The sequence below is a fragment of the Rhinolophus sinicus genome, chromosome 17, assembly GCF_057876585.1.
Source record: "Rhinolophus sinicus isolate RSI-liver-muscle chromosome 17, RSI-T2T, whole genome shotgun sequence".
Classification (NCBI taxonomy): domain Eukaryota; kingdom Metazoa; phylum Chordata; class Mammalia; order Chiroptera; family Rhinolophidae; genus Rhinolophus; species Rhinolophus sinicus.
In genome coordinates this window covers 101,821,088-101,839,977 of record NC_142517.1, presented here as the reverse complement: position 1 = coordinate 101,839,977, position 18,890 = coordinate 101,821,088, and the positions used below count along the sequence as shown (strand labels likewise).

The 18,890-nt window shown below is 39.1% G+C and overlaps 1 protein-coding gene across 1 annotated transcript in view; it reads left to right on the top strand.

The window, feature by feature from the left end:
- CPB1 (carboxypeptidase B1) overlaps positions 1-17,986 on the top strand; it is a 31,536-nt gene extending 13,550 nt beyond the window's left edge. Inside the window, exons 6-11 of the mRNA XM_019748852.3 lie at positions 515-616; positions 3,173-3,283; positions 3,371-3,461; positions 4,142-4,344; positions 15,795-15,879; positions 17,615-17,986. Coding sequence (XP_019604411.1) covers positions 515-616; positions 3,173-3,283; positions 3,371-3,461; positions 4,142-4,344; positions 15,795-15,879; positions 17,615-17,802 — 780 coding nt within the window. The 3' untranslated portion in view covers positions 17,803-17,986. The remainder of the gene's footprint in view (positions 1-514; positions 617-3,172; positions 3,284-3,370; positions 3,462-4,141; positions 4,345-15,794; positions 15,880-17,614) is intronic.
- Positions 17,987-18,890: the final 904 nt, after the last annotated feature.

Genomic DNA, 18,890 nt, shown 5'->3' with positions numbered 1-18,890 from the left:
TACAGAGCTTCCTAAACTTCATGTCTATCAGACAAAGTGTATCAACAATTTGTTTCTGTCACCCTCTAATGCCATTTTTGTCATGTAATTCTAACGAAGAAAATTAAAAACTGAGGAATAAGTGGGAGAGAAGGAAAAATTCTTACAAGATTAGCAACAATCATGATTACTTCTAATTACTCATCCAGTTGTCTTGGTCATGTCACCTAATAATAACAGCTCAAAATAACCTTTACATGAGTACAATTAAGCAGGGTAATCAAGCGTCTTCTGAAAATATGAGCTTGTCAAGCTTAATAAAAATAATGAACAGCAATGTAAGTCTGCAGCTCAAACACTGTGAGTGTCTAGAGGTAAGAACATACTGTGCTAGTATTATGTTTTAATGTAATCACGGGATGTAGCTCTTGATGCTGCCGAGTTTCACCTGTTGAGTCCAAAGCCCAGAAGGCTAGTGAATGGTAAGCCTTAATGTGATGAATCACAGTTTCTCTTTTCCTTTTGTTTGCAATAGGTTGGCAAAGCTGGACCAAATAAGCCTGCCATTTTCATGGACTGTGGTTTCCATGCCAGAGAGTGGATTTCCCCTGCATTTTGCCAGTGGTTTGTGAGAGAGGTCAGTAGATACAGTAATTTTTTGCAGAGTGAGGCAGGAAGTATTATTTTACTTCAGTCGATTCCTTAGAAACTAGCTATAATAAAAGAGAATAATAACAGAAAAAAATCATAATTCCAAGTCCCAATTTTGGGGTATTAGTTTCAGCTTTCACCAAGAGACTTTTATACGGCAAGATTTTCTTTAAAATCAGTTAATACATTGCATTTGTTTGAATTTCACTCATCTGAACTTTTGCACCCACCTCTCGTGGAGAGGCTGATAGGTAGTATAGTGGACAGGTCATTTAAAAGTTAATGATTGTGGATAAACCACTAACTTGATCATTATCTCCTAGATAATCACTGTAAACTCCAGCATAAAAGAAAACAATACATAGCAGGCCCTACTCTAAATAATACTGTTTTTCATTCCTTATCATTCTAATGATAAAATATATTTGTGAAAGCCCTTTAAAAATAAAGTTTTTAAATATCCATGAGCCCATATTGATATAAATAGATGATTTAATAAATAAATTAAAATGAGAGAAGGAACAATTCTTTCTTACAGAATTACAATACAGAATTACAACTAACAAATGTACAAAGAATGAGCAAAATTAAGAACCACCATTAGAACACCATGGTAATAATCGCCTCAGGAAAATCAAGGGATGGGTGCAAAAATCATTGGGCGAAAGTATAAAGAGAAATAGGATATTTGCAGTCTCAAAGTATCTCCTCAAAAATATGTATCAAATTACAAAGACAAAATTTACAGTAGAAAAACCTAGCAGAAACTTCCTTAACGAAATGAGCAGGTTAAAATCACCTGTATAAGACAAGCAATACCTTGGACCCACTGATATTATGCACTGAAAAGGTACATCATCTTTGTGGTGTTCTTCCCCCAAATGCATAAATTTCTTTAATCATTAAAAAAAAAAAAAAAATTGAAAAAAAAGAAAAATCAGGTAAGACCAAATTGAGGGATCTTCTGCAAAATAACCAGCCCTGTACTCTTCAATACAAGTGTCAAAGTTATAAAAGACAAGGAAAGAGTGAGGAACTATCACAGATAAGAGGAGATTAAGGAGACATGTCAACCAAATGCAATGTGGGATCCCAGATTGGGTCCTAGAACAAAAAAAAAAACATTAGTGGAAAAACTGGTGAAATCCAAATAAAGCCTATAATTTATAGTATTGTACCAATGTTAATTTCTTCACTCTGATCACTGTACTATGGTTATAAGATGGTAACATTAGGGGAAACTTAGTGAAGCATATATGAGAACTCCCTGTATTTGCAACTCTTCTCTAAGTCTAAAATTATTTCAAAATTTAATGTTTAAAATATTGAAGTGCTTTAAAAATATGAAAATATTATTATATACACTATCATTTCTTTTCTGTGAAGCACACCTGTGTCTATTTGTATCATTTTGGTTTCTAAATGTGTCCAATTGGCACCATTTAACTTCAGTGGATGTGTCACCATTTGTCCTCCAGAAGGAAAGAACTTTTGTCATTACTTTGGTTATCTCCAATTGTAGACCACTAAGAGAACATGGTTCCACAGCTCCTCTAACCTAAAAAGCCTATGTTTTATCATGTTATTGTAATGAATATGCACGTATAGAGTCACAAAGAGTATATGACAACTATTAATACAAAGAAGCCTTAAATATTTTAAAGTCTACTCAAGCAAGCCTAGGGAAGAGTTAAATTCAAGTTTAAAATGATTCTGGGGCTGAAAGACTGTGACTAAGAGAACATAATAAATGGGCACGAGGTGCTCGGTCATAGATAAGCGTCCACATTACTTAGCATAGAGAACTAGTCCTGTCCCTTAACAGTTACTCCTTCTCAAGAAAGAGGAGTAAGACAGAGACTTCCATCATTATGCAGCTGGGAGCCTCAGTGAGAGGCTCCCCAAAATCCATCCCTCAGGTTGAGCTCACTTCATAATGGAAGACTTTCTCATTCTTCTTCCATGTCAGACATTCTCTCTGGTGAGTTTCATATATAGATGATGTATTCCATAATTGTACACTTGAAACCTATGTAATTTTACTAACCATTGTCACCCCAATAAATTTTAATACAAATAAAAAATAAATAAATTTCTAGATGATATTATGAGGAGCATGCATAGCCACCCATAGATATTCCTCACTTACTAGAAATGAGTCTTACCTTCAGATCCAACTAACTGAAAAAAAGTTATTGCAGTTAATGATTTCAAAGGAAGTGAATATATATGTTCTTGACAAGTCTTTAATTATATTAAATTTGTTCATCTTTAAAGTAAAAAGTTAAAATAAAAAATAATTATGTGGGTTACATAGGAATGAAATAGAGTATCCTGGAAACAGAGAAGAATTAGAAACAAGCATTTTAAATGAAAGTATCAGTAGTATTTTGCTAATTGCTTTTTAAATATTAATAATATCTACCTCAATAGGGGACACCGCTTTCATTACCAAAGTCAACATTCATCCAGTCTGTATAAAGTTTAGCAGCATCATGCATTCCGTTTTTTCATGACAGTCTGTTTCTTGATTCATGCACAGGCTGTTCGCACCTACGGACAGGAGATCCACATGACAGAATTGCTGGACAAGTTAGACTTCTACGTCTTGCCTGTGTTCAATATTGACGGTTACGTGTACACCTGGACCAAGGTATATGCACTAATATGAGAGGCGCTGATCTGATTAAAACCTACCACTTCCTATTATACTTATCCTAACTGCATAATCCACTTTCAGAACCGAATGTGGAGAAAGACCCGCTCCACCTTTCCTGGAACTAAGTGCATTGGCACAGACCCCAACAGAAATTTTGATGCTGGTTGGTGTGGTACGTATTTGGCTAATATAACTGAATGTTACATGTATCTGTTGAGAAGCATAGGAGGAAAAAAAACATAGGAAAATACAATAGTGTCTAACATAAGAAAAAATGTAAAATTTTGTAAAGTAGAGTTCTAACTTCTGAAAGCATAGACAATAAAGTTTACTCATTCAGTCAATAAAAATGTATTATGTGTTCTAGTGTGTTTCCAGGTGCACTAGATGCTGGAAGCATAAGACTAAATAAACCAGACATAATCCTACTATGTGTGGAATGTACAATCTAGAAGCGACCATCATTAAATAGTTATTTAAATATAACTGTGATATAATTACAATTTTGTGATTTGACTCTCAGAAAATGATTACAATAATATAGAAATTTCTCATGGATATTATTTTGTCCCATACTTATTAATTTTCTTACACTATAATATATTGATCTCATTGTATAGTACTACACAGGGAAACACTGGTGATTTCACATGCAACTTTTCACCCTGCTAGCTTAAAAACACAGTACCCTAACCTTGTGACTAAATAGATACATACTTTATAACTTATACATACATGAGGGTGATTGTAAGTACTCCTGTGAAAACCACTTATGTTTAACTCTCTCATTTGAAAGATTGAAACATGTCTTGTGAGACCATTTACCACTAACAACAATGTGTGTTTTTCTAGTAATGGGAGCCTCTCGAAATCCCTGCGATGAAACTTACTGTGGACCTTCTGCAGAGTCTGAAAAAGAGACCAAGGCCCTGGCGAATTTCATTCGCAACAACCTCTCTTCCATCAAAGCCTATCTGACAATCCACTCATACTCCCAGATGATGCTTTACCCTTACTCCTATGATTACAAAGTCACAGAGAACAACGTGGAGTTGGTAAGTAGTCATGATATTAGATATGGTATTTCACTGTTGACATTTTTTAAATTCTATTCCTGAAACAAAATTTTAAGAACAATTTCTGGAAGTCCCATTATTGATTTTTGGTAATAGATGCAAAAAACTTAACAGTAGATTTACAGGGAATCTGGAGATGGCTAGATAAATGAGCTAAAAGAAATATGATTTTGATGGAGGGAATGGTCCCTAACATGTGGTTTATTCACTAATTTTCAACATGACAATAGTTCCACTTCTACCTGCTTCACCACAATAGTGACTCATGATGATTTCAGATGCATCTGGGATAATTAACAAAGTTCCTTCATCTCATACCTAATCTTAATCAGGAAGTCAATTTTGTCAAGTTGCCTTGAGCTGGGTTTGACACAGGCAAAGTATGACAGATGCCAATAGGGTTGTGGCACATTTGGTTGACATTGGGTTAAGTGATGAGACCCTAAAATTGCTTATTTCACTGTTTGACTAAGTGAGAGACAGATGTAAATCAATCAATGGACAAATGCTGTGAATGGGTTCTTACAAGATACAGGAAATAATGCAAAGAAATGTAAATATCCCTGACTCAAAAAACTAGCAATCTTGTTATAGAATCAAGATATAACCACATGAAAAGCAAAAGAATATGAGTTTGATAACATTCAGATTAACAAATATCACACAGCAGTGCCTATTTTTTTTAAATAAGCATGTTTGAATTCTTCAAACTACATATATATATGTGTGTGTATATATATGTATATACATATATACGCGTATATGTGTGTATATATATATATATATATATATATATATATATATACACACTCTTTAAATTTATGAAACATCTGGCTGCCAGAAGTTGGGACCAGTGATCTAAAAGCACAAGTATAAGATTTAAAGCATTTGAATTACACCAAAAGAAAAAAAAAAAAAGGATTCCACTCAGACAATGACATAGATATTTGGCTTACCTAAATACATAAATTTGAAAGCCCAGTAACTTTAACAGCTGAAGATTGTTTTGTGCTCAGATTCAATCTTTCAGAGACCAAATAAAACATGTAATGCTGTAAATATTTTGTGAAGAACAAAACAGAAAAATAATGGAGCTTCTTAGAAAAAAGATAGCTAATCATTGGCCAGTTCTTTTAACGAAATGCTATTTTTCACAATGTTTCCCATTTTCCCTGTCTGTAGGGAAACATCGTTAGTTGGAACCATTAAACAGTTGAGCTTTCCAGTTACACTTGATCTCTATATATTCCCGGTGGGCGCTCACAGGCGTGCCGTCCCAGAGACGGGTGTGGTCAGCTCCCCACTCCAGTCCTAGATTTCTGGCCACCAGAGGAGAAGAGGTGAGGGTAATGCTGTTTGCTCAATTCACATGACTATGTTTAAATTGTACCACACCAGAAGAGAAAAAGACAAAGCCATGATAACTAAGCATGAATGAGTTAATAATTAAAATAGTAAAACTAAAATTATAAACCACATTAAGTGTAACAATAACCACCATGTCCAGTTTGCTCAATAGGAACTAGTGTTAAACACAAATTCTAGAAAACTAATGCTAATAGAAAAGCTTAAAGTATGCTTTGGAATTGAACTGCTTCACAAAGTTTCAATACCTTTTCTTATTTTGAGAATAAATTTAAACCCTTTTAGTGATGAAACCTTTGTCACGCCACTGGCTCCATTCAATAATAGTAATAACATAGTATCTGGGCTACTCTTAAAGTCTACAGGTTATCCTTTTAAAAAAAAAAGAATCAAGTAAATTCTACCTTTAGAATCTCCTGAATAATTTTTGCTAGTTCCTATGGGAGTTTTATCCAGAAAAAGACCTGAGAGTTAGTGGATTTAGTGGGCCAGTTCACATGTGCCCCCAAGTGGTGTGAAGCCATTCCAGCAGGATGTGAGACACTGACACTCATCCCCAAAACTCAGCTTTTCGTTTAAAATCAAGGAAAGAGAGGTAATAATAAAAAAGGTATTAGAAATCCTGTCCTGCAAAATCATTTTTTAAATTCTATTAGCAAAGAAGTGGGATAAACAGAATTGTATCAAAATAAAATATCCACAATCTGTTCTTAAAAAAAAAGCACAATCCACAAAATAATCTCATCTTGGATGTTTATTTTTACACCCACACAACTAATAAATTCAAGGAAAGATCCATGCTACATCTTTCTCAGAGCACAATAAGATAGGTTATCAAAAGACAAAACTTAATTGCACTTACATCACACTCATTGATTTAAAAATTACTTTAATTTGCAATAATTTTTTTCTATGACTAAACTTTTGCCTAGTATCTGAAGAGAAATATTTAAATGCCACTAGTAAAATCTAAGATAAATGTTACTTGATTATTTGATTCATTGGGGATCTAAATTTAGTTTGGCACCCCAAAACAACTTAAATCTCTTGAATAAGTAAAGATCCTTTCGATCTTTTTCTTATTTTGTATAATTCCAATTCACTTACTTCATAAGTACATTTTGCTAGTATAACTCATAACTACAGTGTTATTACAAACATATGTTCAGCCAAAAGAGAATTTGAGTCTCTGAAAAAGAAAAACATTACCTTTTTTCATGGTTTTTATGTGTAATGAGGATATCAAGGGGGAAAGTAAAAGTCTTGGTATAGAAAGATGAAAGATCCATCCAAATCTAGTGCCTCCATATTGATTCTCAGAAAAACGTGACTCCACGGTAGAAAACAAAAGTTAGTAAAAGATTAATAGGATAAATTCTGGGCATACCACATTATAGATAAGTCAGAATTTTCTTAAAGTAATGCAAAGTAGATTTTGTCTTATACAATATTTGGCATATATATATATATATATATATATATATATATATATATATATTTGTTTATCCTTACAAAGCTTATAAGATTATATTTGTTGTAAAAAATGCTTCTAGACTCTTGGCTGAAGGAAATTATTCTGTACTTATGTTAGCATTCTCAGCTCAAATCTAGGGCATATCATAAGTAGTCATCCTTTGATATCTGAGTCATAATGAAAATGTATGTGGCTTCATTTCTGAAAGATCTTACATGTAGATTGCCTGACAATTGCTCATATCATGAGACAACCTTCAGAGAGAAGAAAGGCAGAGATAGGAATGCAAAAGACCAATGAAGTGAAAGAACAGAATACCATGGATTATAAATAAGGCTACCAAAAAATACATCTTCAGCAGATCAGTAAACAAGTATGAGGAATCATGGGAGTTTTTCCCTTGCATAGTGCTTCCCAGTTAGCAAACCACTTTCACACATACCAGTACTATATTATTTAAAGAAAGAATACAAAGTGTACTGTGAGTTTCCAATGGGCTCATAAAATGCCCAGTTCCTCGCTGTTGACATCTTCAATATAAAGCTACCACTATCGTCAAAAAAAATTTTAAGGCCCAGATAAAGAGCATACTTATATTTCCAAACTTTAAAGGATAATGAAATATTGAATTAAATGGCCTCTTTACTGTCAGAGGAAAAAAAAAATAAAACTAGGAGACATATTTGAAAAGGCTCTGAGACCTATCCAAATCTTTGCATCTATTGAGAATGGAGAAGCTCTCAATCTTTGATCCACCTTCCCCCCCCAAAGAGGCCCATATGGCACTGTTAATAATAAACATTATTATAATACCACATCTAAGTTCAAAATGCAGGAAGCCAGAATACTCACTGGTCAACTAAGGACTATGGCCCACTCCCTAGACTGACCAAATGGAAAGCTGGTGTGAATGATACACAGAAAGGGGAAAACCCAGGACGTGCATCTCACACCACATTTCTGCATTAGCAGCACAGAATTTCACAGCTGGAAATCTTGGAATTTCTCTGCTTCTGGTTCCTCGCTTTCCAGCAGAGACAATGAAGGCTTGGCTAAGCCAAGCACAGTAGTAGAAGAAGCCTAGGGCCCGAAGGTATTCCAATGTTGCTGCAATTTCCAATGACACACACCTCTTTGTATGGCCGTGCTCAATGCTGGTGCCCTCGTGGCTGTTTGGCAGAAGAGTATTCGTGCCTGACTTCTCAGGGCCCAGTCTTTAGGATTCTGGCCCGGACTTTCATTAACCAGGAGAACAAGACTAAACAATCTTTCTGAAAAATTATGAAACTTGACCAAAGATAGAAATCTATTTCTGAAATCTGACACATTCCTGTCTAGTGTCACCTCACTATCTCTTAAATAAAGTTTTAGTCAATGAGCCACCAGGACGGAAATCCACTGCTCAACCCACGCACGTGAGCGTAAGGCAAGATTATGGTTGGAGAGAAACATAAGCAACAGAAGGAAGACATACTGTGATTAGGAGGTGGGCAATGGTAGGGCCGTGCTCACCCCCAATCACAGCTGTCACCATGTCCCTGCCTGAGAAAAGTGACAAAGCAGGCGACCAGCAGCTAAGGCAGACAGGACAGGACGTGAGGCACAAAACACTCACTTCAGGAATTTTCTCAGAATTTCTAATCTCACTTAAAAGACAAAAAATTTTTAAATGACAGCTGCAGAATTTCTTTGACTATTGAAACTGGTGGCTGATTTACTGTTACACATTTTAAGTGACTTCTTGGCCTGTTAAAATCCTCCTGCAGCGCGTGGTCAGTACAGATACGAGAAATTTAACTGAGTACCTAGTAAGTGCTCAGCATAACCCGTGGTTCCTGCAGTTGAGAACTGAGAACGTAGGAGCTTATTGGAACAGTAAGACTCGGATATCCTATACCACTCGAGACAAGGACAGCCTCCAACGAGGCACAGCAATAGGAATTCAGGGCAGGGAATGGCACTACGTGATGAATCTGTTCATCAAAATTTATAGAGGAGATACAATTTGTTCTGAGCCTTGAAGGATGGGAAGAATTTGGAGGGTGCGGAGAAAGGAAGAGTGCATTTCAGGCAGAGAAGAGCCAACAAATGTGCAGCAGTGGGACTGAAAAATGAAGTGGAGGAGAGTAGAAGAGGTCAGTCTGATTTGAGTGTTCTTGTGAGAGAAGAGTGGGAATGAGGGAACCAGATTAGGGAGGAACTGGAATGTCAGAATGAATCCAGAGCCGGTGACCTGCTAAATAGGTTTACCAGCTCAAATATAGGACTCCCAGTTACATTTAAATTTGAGATAAACAATGCATAATTTTTACTATTTAAGTATGTTCCAGATAGTTCATGGGACAGACTTATACTGAAAAAGAATTTTTTGTTTATCTGAAATTTAAATTTAACTGGGTATCCTGTATTTTTGTTTGCTAAATCAGGCAATCCTGCTGGTAAAGTGATATTTTAGCAGGATCGACCTAGCAGGAGTATTTAGGAAACACCTGTACTACTGTCAACAGAGAAAAATAAGCATTCAGAGCACCTTTAAAACCAGTTATCGTCCTTTTTCAGTTTTTTTTCCTATAAAATACACTCTTTGCCATAATGATGTCTTTTATCTTACTTTCCTTGAAACTAATTTTGCCCCCTTCCCTGCCCCCAGGGGAGATTTGGCAATGTTGGGGAGACAATTTCGGTTGTCATAACTGTGGGAGTGGTCCTGGCATCTTGTGGGTAGAGGCCAGGGGAATGCAACTAAACACCTTACAATGCACAGGGCAGCCTTCACTACAAAGAATTATCCAGCCCACATGTCAGGAGTGCCAAGGTTGAGAAACCCTGCTTTAAACAAAGATAAGAGCAGTCACGTTCCTAGCCAAAGATGCCTGGCTTTCACAGGATCTTACACTCTCCTCACAAAGAATATACAATGTTTTGCATAGCTGAAGTGCAAGAGATGCTGTACATCCCCATTTTACAGCATTTATTTTTTTTTTTTTTAATATATATTTGGAAGAAGCACCACTTCCACACACACACAAAAAGAAATAAAAATAAAAATAAATTTTCTGGACTTTGAAAGTTCAGCTGACTCACGTTTCACATTTTCCTTGAATTTTAAAGAGCTTAAAAATATGTCTGTAGATCAGCCAAAAAAAAATTTGGTTTACATCAGTGGAAACATTCCCACACTCCCCGTGGGCGGCGGAGATAGCAGGCCCACTCCCCTAAGCCAAATCTTTCCCTAACTCCTCCTCTTTAATCTCAGGGCTTTGTAGCCAGAGCTAGGGCTTGTTTACCCTGTTTTTCTCAGCAACATGTTTGTTTTTTCAAGTCCCAAAGGCTCTTTCCTCAGCCTGCTTGTAGGCTTTGCAGGCTTTTCCTTTTGCACCAAAAAAGTTAAACTATAAAAGTTAAATTCCTCCTGGGTCCCTTGGTGCAAGTTAGCCATTATCATAGGACATAAGGAAGAAAACTGCAGTTAAAGATCCTTCCGATGCTTCCATTATCACATGCATCCACCCAGAGGGATGGTTAAACTGAGGACTTCAAGTTAGAAACAAAGTTCTGAAGAAAATTCCTTTGAATTGGTTTATACCCCAAGTCAGTCAGGGGCGTTTGTTTTCTTCTGCTGTAATAATGGACCAGTGGAAGATTAAAAGAGGCAGTCCACCCTCGTGACACTAGCTGTGTGCGTGGAGGTGGCAATGACGACTGTGAGCGCAATCATGAGACGGGGCTTCCTGATCACGTGCTACCTGGGAACACAGGTCAGTGGAAAACACATCCTCACCTCATTCATCTCACCAGCCCCCTGGAGCTCAGAGCCCGGGAAACATTACACTAGTTGGTCCTTTGTCTCTTGGGCTTTGAGTTAGATGTGACATTTTAGACTCCCTCTGTCTTTTGCTCTATGACCAAGGCTTCTTTTTAAGAAAACAGGTGACAAAAGAGAACATGCATAAGACGTGGTAGGAAACTCATATCTAAGGATTAATAAAGGCTGGCCATGTTTGGCCTTGACTGAAAGCACAGTTTTCTCTGAGGCTGATTTATATTTAGCTTCCTTCTGTTCTTTACAATTGGTAAAACCAGCTCCAGCAACACTTTTTGAAGTATTCGAAGGCCACAAGAAGTGAAAAAGAGCACAGGATTTAAAGCAAGAAGAACCTAGCTCAAGTCAGCCACTTACCAGGGCTGCGTGCCCTTGGGCAGGTTCTTTTATCCTCTCTGAGTTTCAGCTCTTTTATCTGTAAAATGGGGATAAAAATATCTAGCTCTTATCAAGAGCTCTTTGTAGAGTCAGTCTAAGGTTTATGTAAATGTTAGTTCTTGTTTTGAACCCACTGAGCAAGGATGTAAGATGTCCCTCAAATGACAGGTTGTATAGAAAGTGTCATTAATTGGAGCTTTCCAAGATGTGGATCACACTCTGATGTGCTATTGCTTCTGTGGGTCTTTCGTCAGCTGTCTTAGTCGCTTTTTACAGAGCTGTGCAAGGGAAAGGAGGTACCACTCTCACATTTTAGCAAATGCAGGAATCACCTCTCTTCCGTTTCTGGCAGGGGTCAGCCACCCGGCTTGGTTGAAACATTCCCCCCAGCACGCCGCCCCCCCCCCCATGGCATTCCATTCTGCTAGAAAATTCTGTGTCGATGAAATGTGGACAGATAATGTTGGGAAGATAAATGAGTAACATTTGTGAAAGTATTTGAACTCTTCAAAAGAAAAGACCCACATTGATTCCAGGGATTTTTGTTAAGATAACTGGAATTTAAAATATGATATTTTGGTTGATTAATATCCGTTCTGACTTTTTTGTCTCTTGGCTTTGAGGGGCTGAGAGAAAGGGTCCACAGATTTCATTTTAAAAAATTAATGGAAATCAGTAAAGTGCACAGCAGAGGTCAATGTCTAAATGTGGGAACCCATCAGCTGTCACTACATGGTACAGCCACCCGCCCCACAAGCATCCCAATCTCCACTCAAGTGGGTCATAGGTCACCCTTTGCAGAGCTAAGCACTCTGCACCCCCATCTAAATCAGGCCCGTTTGTAATGCCCTGAAGTCCTAGAATAAGACTCCATCCACCAATCATGTGCTAAGTGTTGTGCCACCGACAAAATGAATAGCCAAGGAGCTATTCCTCTGACAAGGAGCTCCCCGGGGGGGGGGGGGGGGGGGGCAAATAAATGCCCCCCCCCGAAAAAGCTGATGACAGCACAGAGTGACAGGAACTCTGATAGATGTGTGAACCTTCACCAGGGAGGGGGCTCAATGCTCCCTAAGAAGGATAGGGCAGCTTCGCAAGGAAGGGGACACTAAAACTGAACCTAGAAGAACAATAGCAATTCTCCATGTGAACAAGAAGGGAAAGGGGACTGCACCCAAGGAAGAAGGATACCCTCCTCACGGAGGTCAGGAGAGGCAGGGGCGGGTGCACAGGGATGAGTTCAGGGAAACCTAGCCCGGAAGGAACATGGGGACGCACGGCAAGTGCCACAGCCTGCGAGAGAAGAGAGAGGCTAGCTCTCTTTCTTTGTGCCAGGAAAGGAGGCTCACCTTCACCAGAAGGTGAGGGCCGCTGGAAGGTGTGCTGGTGAGGTGATGCTCATAGGACGAGTGATGACGTTGCTACCCAGATGAGAGGGCAGCTGAGGACAAGGAGAGCCAAAGCCGAGGCTCCAACTAAATGTCCCTGCAGTGTGCACCAGCGACAGAAACAAAATGACAGCAGTTTTAAGATAACATCAATCTCAGATATTGCTTCAGTATCAAAGGCAGAGCACAAGATATCTATGAGGCTTGGAAAGCACGCGGTTATCACATTGAGGGAAGGCAAGGCGAACATTTTTGTGTGTGGCCCTAACGGTGGTTATGACTAACCTGATAGATTGATTAAGTCACAAGAGGTAACAGATCACACAAAACCCCTTAGGTTTTGTGGGAGAACTCAAATGTTATGTTATAGCAGTAAATATATTGAGAGACCGGAGGTCAGTTGATACACAGGAGTTCAATAGAGGATGACAATGATTTGTCTTAAATCTTCTCTAGTCGTCATAATGTTTCGCCTTTGGAACTAATCCTGAAGAATCATATTTCTCTTTTCCCCAGCTTTACTGAGATATAATTGACATGTAACACTGTGTAATTGAAGGTGTACAAGAGGATGACTTGATACATGCATGTACTGTGAAAGGTTTACCACGTTAGTTAACACACCCTCTACCTCACATAATTACCATTTTGCTGCTATTGTTCTGGTGAGAACACTAAAGCTCTACTCGCATAGCACCCCTCAAGTGTGTAACACAGTATTGGTGACTGTTTTCACAATGCTGTCCCTTAGATCACCGGAACTTCTTAGAGTCTGATTTCTGCTAAATAAAAGTAGTAATTCAAGGCTTATGGGAGAGGGGAAAAAAAAAAACACAACAGATGAAAAGACTGAAGAAGGTAACTAGAGAAGGAATAAAATCTTGGGGGGATCAGAGGTTCTGCCTTACAGAGAAATAGCTAACTAGAGATGTCCTTGGGTAATGGCAAGTTAAATTGTAGAATAGTGAAAACATACTGTTTACCTCCCAAAAGAATTGGTACCTCATCATGTTTCACACCTCTAAAAGATGGTTTTAAATCTATTCTGAGCATTATGCAATGTTTGTAGATTATTCTGATTCCAATTGGCAATAGGCCCTCTACTGAAAAGTGCGAGAAGACCTAACTGGTGTGCTGGTCAGAATAAGATTAAACAACAGGACTACACATTAGATCACAGCAGTAAACGTTCCGTGCAGTGAGAGGAAGCACATATTAGTTTACCAGTTTGGAAGAAAGGAAAGTGAAACCCTAAAATTTCCAAGTTACTGTGCTAGAACTCCGAGAATAATGTTAGTTCCAAAAAACAGATGGCATCATTTCAGTGGACCAAACCAGAAAAATCACGATTTAAATTTTATAATTCTTCGTAAATTTTCTAATTTACCATTTGGTTGATGAAGCATTAACTCTTTGGGTGCTAGAACCCTTGAAGTATAATAGGCCTGCCCTCATCAATTTTACATAAGACGCTACTAAACTGGTTTTGATATTAGAAAAAGAACGAAGCAAAGTTGCTACATTGTAAAAATAGAATCATTCTGATTTCATCACCAACCTCACAGTTTTCCAAGCATGTGTACAAGACATAATTATGATGCCAAAATACAAAACACAGCTAGCTTCATAACCAGAATGAATTGTGGCTGATTCTCCTGCAGTAAACAATCGGATTTTCAAATCTGTATTCCCATGAGAGCCTACACAGGCCTTGTTTTCAAGGGATTCACTTAAACAGGCAGTGTGTCAGTGGGTGTGAGAGCACTTACAGTGCCGGGAGGGGCCAGGCTAGGGACGGAGGTCTTCTCCTTAGGACTTCTGTGCAGAGGCAGGAGGGCAGTGAGCTTCTGAGAGGGTGATGTTGCTTCTAAGAAGAAAATAATGCACATACATTAGGATCTGCTACTTCTTTTTATTCTGGTATTCAAATGATCTGACATAGAATGAATAGTCTCTAATTATTCAGTCTAAATCTTCCAGGCTAGGACCACCCCTCGTCCTTGGATCTGACAATCCCTCAACATCTCTATACTGGCACTGAATGTTGCTTTGGCTCGTCAGTCGTTCATATATGCGGAGTTGCTCATGCTCCTGCCCCCACTCCCATAATCCTATCATAGCTTGATCTTGGCTTTATAATCTGCCACAGTCCCAGGTGGTTTTTGTTTTCTGTTTGGGGTTATTTTCTGTGTGTTTGATTTTTCTTCATTGGCCTGTGATAGGTAGACCACCTCTTTGCACAACCATAAAGATTTCCTTGCCTCCAGCTTTTCTCTCACAAGTTCCAGAGACAGGACTTATCAAACTAATCCTTAGACATAACCTAGTTTTTAATACAGTGACATTTTACTATGTCAGTAAATGTGATATCTGGGACAGTTACAGATCACTACACCTCATTTCTCTAGCCTAAACTAAGGTTTTAAAAAAATGTTTAACAAGCCTAAATAAGAATTCCAGTTTTTAAAAAAAAAGCCATCTAAATTCTGTGTAAATAAAAAAGAAAATGAAGAGTGTCCTCTGACTGAAATAGAACTTAGTCCTAGGATTCATACTTTACTGCAACAATGATTTAAAATAAATGAAGGACCAAATTCTCAAATAATAAGGTAAGAGAAGTGCTAACCATCCTCAGAGGGCCAATAAATAGTTACTGGAGAACCACCAAGTGGCAAGCCCTGAACTAGACCCTGAGATAAAAGACAGAAAAGTCACTGAAGATTCAGAGGCCAGCAAATGGTGTTGACACAATATGACACATTCTGTGAGTGACAGAGGGAAGCTGGGAGTGACTGCTTGGGGCTTAGAGAAGATATCCTTTCACAAAAATCACTTGGATCATAAGACTAAGTTAGTGGGGAAAACTGGAGTGGGGTCTGGGTAAGTATGAAATACTAACCCAAATTGGGACTTACACATCTTCAGTGTCTTAAAAATAATGTGTTTGTTTGTCAGTGTGTGCTTTTATTTATTTACTCACTTACTGCTGGTTCTGTTGCAGAATGCCCTGGCTAAAGCGACTGTGAAAGAACTTGCCACACTGCACGGCACCAAGTACACATACGGCCCAGGAGCGACAACAATCTGTGAGTGTTGGCTTCAGAACTGTGCAAGGACACCGCATGCCTAAAAAAGGCGACAAATGGGTCCCAGAGCCCTTCTTTTCTGATCATTTAAAGCGTGTGGCTTTTGCCTGAAAATGATTTTTTTTTTTTTTTTTTATAAAACACGTCATCAGTCCTCTGTTCAGAGAAGAAAGAATATCCCTTTCAACCAACCCACGGAAGCATTTGCTCTCTGTGAACATCTATTGAGAATGGACCATGTACCCTTACAGGGTGCTAGGAAAGAAAGAAAAGAGGGAGAGGCGGAGAAGGGGAAGGAAGGGACCAGCACAGAACCCACAGTAGAGAAACAGGAAGGTGAACATACTCATAGATGTGCTAAGTGCTGGGACAGAAGGATGCACAAGGAAAGTGCACACCCCAGGACTTGCCAGCCCAGCCTGCGGAGTCAGGGATAAATCCCACAGTGGTGACACGCTGTATCTGGAAGGACAGTTGCTGGAGGAGAGCATAAGAGGGAGTGTTGTCCCTGCTAAGAGCCTGCAGGTGATGGGCTACTTCAGGCTGGAGCCAGTCCCTCCTGATAAGTCACTGGCACACTCAGTGTATGCCAGTGAGTGAGAACACACACAGCACGGCAATGAGGCTGGAGGAGACCCCAGGCCTTGCATGCTATGGAGTTTAGATTTCCCTGGGAAGGCACCTTCAGTGGGCTCTACTGTCAGCCTCTACTTAGATTTTCCTTTGCCATGGCATGATTTCTTTCCGCCCCAGGTCTAAGAGGACTAGAAATACAAGAACAAAGACCCAGTCCTGTCAGCAAGGGGCCTCCAATGCGGTTGGAGAGACACCAATCCTAAGGCTTTTTAAAAAGCTTTCTGTAGGATACAGTTTGCTGTATTCATGTCCTTTTTCAAACTTCTCTGAATCAGATGGGGCATACTATTTTCTTAAGGGGTGTAGCAGAAAAAACTCATCTATCCATATATTGCGAACTTCTTGTATATTTTATTCATATTAGTTCAGTGAGGTGTATTTTTTCATTATACCATAAGTCCTTGGAGGGCAGAGGTCTTTCCCGAGTCCTGACATCTCCAGAGTTGAGCCCATGGCCTGCTGCTCATGGGGCTGTACAACTGCTGACTGACTGACCGGCTGAATGAATGAATGAATGAATGAATGAATGAATGAATGAATACATAATCTATGTGGCAGTGACATCATAACTGTTATTGAATGAATAACTGAATGAGTGCCTAATCTATGCAAGGATACACACTAGAACCTGAGGAAACAAAAATGAAAGCACAGCCCTGCCCTGTAGCTGCTCCAGTTTCATCATTCAGCACAGCTTCAGCAGGGTTTGGCGTCCTCTCCTCTCACCAGTCACCATGCATCTTTCCTTATTTCCTAGGAGATACACATTCTTTTCCCAGAAAATATATATATTTTGTTAACAAGTTATATACTATATAGCAGTTTACCATAGCATACAAGTACCCTGAGAAGTTTATACGTTACAAATTACATGCTTCCTAGGGTATGAAACACATCATTCTCACAAAGTAAGCTTAGAGATAAGACTGGACTCATTTTCTTCACCCCCTCCCCCCGTATCTTTTATGATCCGGTTTACTAGAAAACTGGCCTAACTATGTTATTTTGCACAGTGAAACATTTGTAATTATAAAAGAAGCTGGCATGTTTAAAAATGTCCTTCCAGATGTAAAGCTCTCTCGTCTGCTGCACATTTCAGATCCTGCTGCTGGAGGCTCTGACGACTGGGCTTACGATCAAGGCATCAAATACGCCTTCACCTTTGAACTCCGGGATAAAGGCAGATACGGCTTCACCCTTCCGGAGTCCCAGATCCGGCCGACCTGCGAGGAGATGATGCTGGCCATCAAGCACCTTGCCAACTACGTCCTGGAGCACCTGTACTAGCCGAGAACGCTGACAGCCTTACTTCAAAATGCTCACTCTTGGTTTCTTTTCTACCCTGAATTCTAATTTGTGATTGCCTGGAGGTTTCCAGATCCCAATCCTTCTTTTAGGCTTCTGGGTCTATTAAATTACTTGGATCTTTTAATGTTTGTCATAATAAATGTGAATCTTTATAACTGGAAAACCTGACAGACGGTCTACTTCTTTGGGAAAAAATGGTGTGAACAAATGATGAAGCCAGCTGTGCACAGGTAACGGGGTGAGTCAGCCGTAAGGGAGGCTGACCACCTCCTCGGGGGGCTGGCCAGTGCTGCAGAGTAGAGATGCACCCGTTACAAAGAATAACTATAAGGGGAAAGGTAGGGCTGTAAACACAGCATAGGTGAGAAGACCCCATCTTGGTTTAGCTCTCATCTCAGCTCATTCAAGTGGTTTTATGAGCTGTCTACTACGTGGCAAGCATTTTGCTAAGCAATCGAAGGCAGAACAATGAAAACAGAAAGATAATGTTTCTGCCCTCAGTGGTGACATAGGCCATTTAGGAAGACAGACATGAAACAAATAATTAGTTATTTATTATTTAATAATTCATGATTTAATTTACATTAAGCAAGTAAGTGTTGGACAAACTATATTAAAAGAACATCTAAAAGGTCTACCAAGGTGATGTGGGGAGAAGGCTCTCTTGGAAAGTGCAAAACTGAAGAATAAGTCACAATTAGCTGGACAAGGGGAGCCCCTTGCAGGCCCTGTTACTACTCAGATCCTGAAAGAAGAAAGCCAGAGAGGACGGAACTGAGACAGCTGAGGAGAGAGGAGGTTGTGCTGGAGCTGAAGAGGGAGGTGGAAACCTTATCAGGCAGCTCTTAGAGGTCACATTGAGGATTTGGAACATGGTCTAGGAACAATGGGAAGCCATTAATGACATTATGTTGTAAATGACATGATCAGTTTTTAAAACACCAACCAGGGGAAGGTGTGGAAAGCAGAGAGGGCATTGGGAACCCTGGCTGCACCAGAATCACTCCATGATTTGAATTTTTACAGAATTAGAACTGAACAGTCTAATGATGGAGAGTACTGTGCAA